At 38.8% G+C, this 8193-nt stretch overlaps 1 protein-coding gene across 1 annotated transcript; it reads right to left on the bottom strand.

The window, feature by feature from the left end:
- On the bottom strand, nucleotides 1–7805 carry LOC139709546 (methyltransferase-like protein 27). The gene is made up of 5 exons (XM_071621502.1): nucleotides 7644–7805; nucleotides 6523–6645; nucleotides 5165–5303; nucleotides 3905–3997; nucleotides 1–200 (listed from the first exon to the last, which is right to left on the bottom strand). The coding sequence occupies exons 1-5, from the start codon at nucleotides 7803–7805 to the stop codon at nucleotides 1–3; spliced, it is 717 nt and encodes a 238-aa protein (XP_071477603.1).
- Between the last annotated feature and the right edge of the window lie 388 nt (nucleotides 7806–8193).

Raw genomic sequence — 8193 nt, forward strand, 5'->3', positions numbered from 1 at the left:
TTAGAGTACACGATAAACCAGGCCAAGCCCCTGGGATTCTGAACCACCCTCGGTGTTGTCTATGGAATAGAGTCCTCTCTCGTGGCGTACTTTCGAGATTTTCCCTTCCTGCACGAGATCAATTAGGGTAATCTTCAGGTTTATACCCCCTCTGCCCTCTTCAAAGCAATTCTCCCTGATTGTGAGGACGAGATGTCCACCTGGACGAAAGAAAAAGGAAGAGGACATAATTTATCACTGCTTGATACGCACCAAATGAAAATGTTAAATAGAAACAAACAATGCCAAATGAAGCCACATTGATGTTTCATCTGCAAACAAAACTCAACAAAAAACCCCAGGAATTATGACATAAAAAAAGAAACAATACAAGGACATAGCTGTTGAAACATCAAACAAAGTGATGATGATAATTTTGGTAAAATGGTAAATGACGTTATTTACAAGGATGATAGTCAATCATTGCCACTCTGATACAGATTATCTGGTAAGATATTATCAATTGCCATAACAGCAATTCTTAGAGGAATGTATTATATCTATTATAATATGACGACGAAACTACCAAAATAAAATCACTAAAATACGTAAGATGAGAAGAGCAACTACAGTATAACTATACAATCTGGTTTTGGAGGAACGTCTGCTTGTCGTCCTCCAGACGGCCTGACAAACGCAATGAATAAACGAACAATCCTCTTAACATGTAGCCTAGAAAGATTTTGCCAATTATAATGAGGGGAGAAAATAGAATGCAGAACAAAACATTAGAATGCAAAGACTACAATAGGACTACAGCCTCTAATCGAGGTCTTTCCGGCATCTTATAAAAAAAGTAACGGGGTCGTCATCAAAATCTAATGGAGCGAGGAAGGACAGTCACCACTCACTCGTACCTGCCTCTACTTGCGGCGCGCTTACTATATTTTTCATATTACTTTACCTATTTTTTTTTTCACTACGCTAGTGTTCCCAGTCCCACAGTAGTACATGTATCGCAAAAATTGTGACCGAGTACAACACTATTATACGACACGACGCAGGACATAAGGCTACGAGTAGCACCAATGCTACTAAAGGAGTAGGCCTCTCTCTAAAGAAATTAGCTTTCAGCTTTCCATTGTTACGAGGAAAGAATGATCCATAATTCAATTGGACGATGTGGGAAACATGCAAAGAATACATGTTTCACGAAATCGACGGGGTCAGGCCTCACTTAATAGCCTGGGTCATTTAAATATTCAACAATAGGTGTTTTCACATCAGCCCGATGTTTCGAAATAGCGCGCTATTTTCTGACTTGGGAAATTAACCCGACCACGAAATATTAGCGCGCTATTTGATGTGAACACAAATTAGCGCGCTAATTGTATCGCTCCTGGTCGAGAAAATTTATCGAGTCCGGCCAACTCGGGAAATTTCTGACATAGCGGGATAATTGGCGAACTAGCGCGCTATTTGATAATGTGAAAACGCCTCAAGAAATTAGCGCGATGCATCCCATCATGCATAGCATGTGTGACCCGATCGATTAGGCGTTTTCACATCAGCCCGATGTTTCGAAATAGCGCGCTATTTTGCTGACTATTTTCTGCGAAAAATATCTCGAGCTTGTATTTTTATCGGGCTGATGTGCAAACACCTATTGAGGCAAACTGCACACAGAGCATAATTATGAGAAATTTTTGAAAATGCGCACATTACTGATGCTGTTTGCACGATACTCAGCTGTCGAATTAGCTCGAAAAAAAAATTTCGGACTAATTATTCTCTTCGGGCTGATGTGAATAAGAAATGAAATATCGCGCTAATTCGCAATAGCGAAAAATTATCTGTAGCTTAGAGTTTTATCGGGCTGATGTGAAAACGCCTATTGTAAATAGGCCATACCCTCCCAGTATCTTCGATTTGAATAGGCATTGTTTGTCAGTCGATGACGTAACAATTGAGCGCAGCTAAAGCTCCTTCTCAAAAGCCTCTCGTATTCGTATTTTAATGGCAACAAAGGAAAATGTTCCTCGTTGTAATGCAGTCTCTGCAGGGATAAGTAGACATATCATGGCTAATGGTACATCCATGCAGCAACGTATACTCGCTGTAAATACTCGGGGTTGTCGCGACTACCTACACAAAATAATCAGTGCCGCTTCTCGACTTAAACTTCTCATTTACTATTGGCGATGTAAAACCCAACCCCGTTCTTTCAGGGAGTCAGCAGAAGAGCCAAACGTTCAGTCATTCGTCTAATAGTGTTAAGGACCACCCCGCAAAGTTACTGTTGAAAAGAATGAGTTTCTATAGATTTAATCATATGAAATGCAACCTTTGACACGCGACGAGTAATAAGTCCTGATGGCCCTAAGTTTTAGGATTCAACACTGTTGGGCACATCTCTCTCTCTCTGGCTAATAAGATCCCAACTACACACTTTCATACTGCATCATTATAATGTCCATAGATGTAATACACAGGCCTCCAGGTTCCCGTACGGAAACAGTTAACTTTCTGCCGTTGCTCCTATAGCTGGTTTCTGTCCTATATCATAGACTGGTCTTTCTGTATATACGGCAGGTCTATTACCTGAAGCTATACTTCTAGAATAATTGAAAAGGGACTATTCCAGGTCCTACGTCAAATCCCCCTATGCACACCTCTTAACCCGTTGAGGGCGGACTGATTTTACTACAACGTGCATTTCCCATAGACCCCTGCCCGAGTATACTCGGGACTCGTCCTCAACTTGTCATCGGCATTGCTGAATGTGACGCAGGGCAATGATCCTGTGTTAATTTTACCTGCTGGTGGCATCAAATTTTATTCCAATACTATCGCTTCGTTCCCTTTGATTTTCGTTCCACGTATAGATCATCCAACACTTGAGCCTATTAACAACAGACATTTATGTGCCTTATTTGTCAGAAACATTATTTTTCATTAAAAAAAAATAATAACTCGGGATGCCGCTGTGAATAAGTGCAGGTAGTAATAGCAATGCATGGTAAGGCACAGGATTGTGTCTATTGTTCAGCACCAGTGTTACAGGAGGATGACGTCACGGATGGAATATGAATGAAGATATCTGGAGAACTTTTTTTGTTAGTGGTGTGGCCTTTAAACAGAGTGCAGAAAAAAAAATCAAGAAAAATTTAAAAGATTTAAAAGTAAAACCATGAGATGCATACTCTCATGAAGTATGTATAGACTGATTTGGTTTAATAGGCAGCTACTAACCAAAAAGCATCAATAGAGGTCAACCAAAGATTTTGATTGCAGGAGGATTTGTTACTTTCTTGTCTGTGCATTCATGACATTAAACAGTATTCTAGAGGAATCATTGCTAGGGAAACATGTCACCATGCTGCCAATGGGTTGATAATGTCCAGACTGAACTACACTGTTCAGAAAGCACACTTCACTGTATGTACCATCAGCTGCCGCGGACAAGGCCATACGCTATAAAGAAGCTTTATACCCTTTAATATCACGCTGCCAGACTTGCTTATGACAACTGCACCACTTACCACAGGCTACATTTTTAACCCTGTCCTATCATCCAAATCGACTGGATATCTACCACCACCATTTCATCTTACTATACCAACAAGACAAGAAGTCATGCGCTACTAGTAATACAATTATGATAATGAAAATGGTAACTAAGCATAATAATGCAATCACAATAACAATACAAATGACAGTTAAGATGATGTTAGAAACTTTATCAAAATCGGTATTTTCGACATATTATTTCATGTTCCACTCACAGTACCCGATGTTAAAAGAGGAAACTCTTCTCAGGCTTCGGTCCTTTGATTCCGACATGACAAACAATTATTTTATGACAAAATCGCAATATCGCCATAACAATGTCAATTGAATTTATTGTGGTGTAGTGCGCCCTCACCGGGTTTAGTCAGGCGAATCATCTCGGGCACGCTGTCGCCATTTAGGTGACCAGGCACAAAACAGCCAGTGCTTGTTACAACGTCGAAATAATCTGTCAAATGGAAGGTTGAGGAGGGGGAGAAGGAAAAGAAAAACATTAAGCAGGAAGAGAAGAGGTCAAAGAAGACAAAATAGAACATGACCGAGAAGATGATGAAGAAGAAAAAGAGTAAATAGTGACGAAGATTATAGTAGAGATAGATAGAGAGATAGATATAGTTAGATATACAAAGATAAAGGGATAGATAAATTTACAGATCAATAGATGAAAAATAGAGAGACAGAAAGAATGGGTCACAGAGTGGGGGGGGGAGGGGAAGGGGTGAGCAAGAGAGGGAAAATTGAAGGGAGATCATTAAACCAGGAAAGAGCATGGCTTATAATAGAAATCATCTGCGTTGTACATCTTCTGTATATCAAAAATTTCCATCGTGGTACGACAGAACAAGCACACAAACACACACAACACACGCACACTTTAATTCAGTATCATGAGGAGCACATCATGTTATACCTTCAGCTTCAACTATTGAGAAATCCACGAAAATTCAGATATTTCGTCAATAGTTTGGATCCCGTCATTCTTAGAATCAGTCTCCTTCGTATGTCTTTTGCATGAGGTCAGTTTGTACTTTGTTTGGGCATAATTGTCTTCAAATCGTAAAGTACTAAACAGGCTCAAATAAAAGAGTAAGATCTACTGTGACATACAAAAGTGTTGTTGTCTTCTCATCCAGAAATGGTGGCACGAAAATTCATAACTCTTGCCAAGCTTGCAGCAGACTGTCCGATTTTCCTAAAGCGTCACCGATGTGTTACACATGGGTTACACATATTTTGATGGAGGCCATCTAATATTGTTGCATTCACTGGATTGGCATGTATTTCTGTAAATTTTACGTAACATAACCATGAAGAGGACCACTTCAATTATTTTCAATTCTGGCTTCAAGAGAAAGCAAGACGAATGTGTATATTTTGATGTACATATATCATACATTCTATCTATATCCTATATCATTTATATACCTATGTCATTACTATGTTAGCATTAAACGTTGGAAGTCTGCTTCGGAGATTCTTGCTCATTATTTGCCTTCGAGTTCTTGCAAATTTCACTATAGGTAAATACAAAACACATGAACCCGTTTCCAGTAAACAATGGGTTAAGTCTAAGAAGGCCTGTCATCAAGTAATTATTTCGAAATAGCCGTGTTACCATCCGGAAAGTCCAGCCGGCAGTTTCCGTCAAAGTTGGCCTGGACGGTCTGGCTGTAAACTCCCTTTTCCGCTGCCACTTTCAGGCTCTCGTCCGAGAGGTCAAGCCCGTACATGTTCTTATAACCATGCTTTCCCATCTAATCAGATGAAGTAAGTATGATGAAGTAAGTGTGAATTAGAAAGCAATTGGTCAATGGTACTGATCACAGACAAACTTTTTTTTTGTTTTTGTTTTTGTTTTTGTTTTATACGGAACACTGGCAGACCGACCGAGCTGTGGCGTAACTTTTAAAAAGGCACTGATGTTCTTTACACCTCACTCCTGCTCCAGATATAGTTCAGCAAAATACCGATTTTGTCCGCTGCCAAAGAAAGTTTCCCGATTTTTGAAATGATAAAGGGCTCAACTTTCTACTTGTCGAGTCATTTTTGGGTAATGAACTTTCATACTCTGCAGATTGAGGAGCCTTTGCAGTTTTTATTTCTTATGGAAGAAGAATACTGAATTGTTCAAATAAGCAACTTATGAGACCGCACGCTGCCCTATATTGTGTGATAACAGTGATCATTACCCCTGTCAATTGCCAGTGACGATAAGCCCGTAATGTATCTCTCAGGAAAGCGTTAAAGTTCTGATCGAAAAAAAAAGGAAACAATTTGCCTTGCAAGTACCATGTCTGAACTTTAAGTTAAAAATCCGTCTTCGTTGGCAGATGGCAACGAACTATAAGTCCATGCATTATTGTCAAATTTGGTAATAAGACTTTTCCTCACAAAAACCTTCACTCTCAAGTTTGAAAATCGTCAGATTTTGCAAATTTCTTGACAAGCACCTTTATATAGCAAGCCGGACCCTTTGCTTAAAGGAGACCTCAATAATAATTATGATTTTAGACCTTTGCCTTTAAGCGTCTTGGCTAAACTATAATACAGAGTTTCAGAATTTACAGTAGATTGGATTATGACAAATAGGAATGTTAAACAAAAATTATAACACATCACAATGAACAAGGACGGTGACATAGCAGTTTCACAAAGGAATACTGATTGGATTGGATGCCTACAAAAAGTAAACAAAACAAAAAAAGAAAGCACACTGGTGGGTTTGTTAAGCATGTGATATTGTAATAAAATTACATTGCTTAATTACTGGATAATCTAAATTCCCAAGCCACCATCTTTGTTCAGTGTATTATGTTTTGGGTTTGTCAGAGTATTGGTTTATCCGCTCCAGGACCACAATAAATTCCGCCCCACCCCACCCCGACCCAAATGTGCAAGTAATTACTGAGTTATGCACGACATGATTTGAAATCATATGAATTGTCTGGAATGCCCCTTCTGAATTCAACTTACCTCTACACCCACGAGGCCAGTACCACAGCCTATGTCAAGAATTGCAGCTTCTTTCCTCAGCTCTACTCCGCGGATAGCATTGGTTGTCAGTACAGGTGCATTGTAATATATAGCTTCAACTATCTGTTTAAAGAGAATAAATTCATAATCTTATTCATTGTTTCCTTTGTCTTAATTGGAAAACAACGTAACATCAGTTTTCGTGATCAAAGGGCTGGTGACGAAACCAAATGTTTATTGGATTATAGTCATCTGCATAATCATATGCTGAAAATCGACGTGAGCCTCTGGAACAGAAGTGATATTCTGCATATAGGATTGTTGACGGACCTGTGCCAGTATCATTTGTATATTAAAAGATATATATATATATATACACATATACACAATTGGTGATTCTATCCGTCTATATATGTATATATATATATATATATATACTCCTAGATGGGTCATTTGGAAGACATTTCCATTTGTTTTATATGCAAATTTTAAAATACATGTTCAATGGCAATTTACGCAATGGAGACACGAAAATTGTCTCCTTAATGACCAGTTGTCTCCCTAATGAAGACACTTCCCCCCAATATGTCTCCCTAAGGTGCCAACTAGGGATATATATATATATATATATATATATATATGTATGTATATATATATATATATGGAAGATATATATATATATATATATATATAATACATATGTACATACATAATGCCATTCTGTACATGAGAAGGACATGTGGATCTAATCTCGAAAGATTTTCTGAAGATCAGGCACTTAGGGAGTCGTTGTTTACATAAACAGCCCCACCCAGTTACCGTTTGACATATCAGCAAGTTGAACGAAGCTTTGCTAGACGAATTATGAAAATGTCCATGCTGCAAACACGTAACGTGTTATCGTTGATACTACCAGTAATAACATGATCGACTCGATTACACTGCAAAATGTATACAACAAATGAATCTACTCCCCCCGACATATTTGACCTCTGACTTTATATTTCTGGTATACACATCATTGTCTCCATACGATAGGATAATCATTCCCAAATGGGTGATCGAAATAGAAAAGGCATCAGGCTGTTGACCCCCAAAACGAAGCGTTAGGGCATAATTACCGTGTCGTATTCTCGCGCCACTTCATCGTAGATTTTCTCGGCGTTATCTTTGTTAACGCTTCGCAGGGTGTCAATCTTATTTCTTGCCACTTTGACGTATGCGTCACCCTTCCCGTCCTTGGCAATGTCGGATTCATTGTTGTTGACGACGACGCTCGACATCTTCTTCTACGCAGGACTTCGCAGCCTCCTTAATTGAAAATGGAACTATTTATGATGGGGAAGAAAATATAATGTATCAAGAAACGGAAATTAATTTAAAGAGTAAAAGTATCAATCACATATAATTATTGACATTTGTGGGAATAGATGCTACTTTTCTATAATATGCCAATCAAAATAATGTGCAGAAATTAGACATACATACACCACCGTCGTGGACAGAAAATCAACACGGCACACATATAGAACATGGCAAGTGCCAAATTGTGTCTCGCCCATTCGTGTACAAGGAATTAATATCTTTTATAACTCCCAGAAGTTAATTGACCTGCTTATGACCTTTGACCTTGTGGTAACCTTCAACACCCAAAGGGACATTTACCATCCA

This window comes from Diadema antillarum, unplaced genomic scaffold (assembly GCF_040938485.1).
Source record: "Diadema antillarum isolate AM-2024a unplaced genomic scaffold, OU_Dant_1.0 seq00001448_RagTag, whole genome shotgun sequence".
Lineage (NCBI taxonomy): Eukaryota > Metazoa > Echinodermata > Echinoidea > Diadematoida > Diadematidae > Diadema > Diadema antillarum.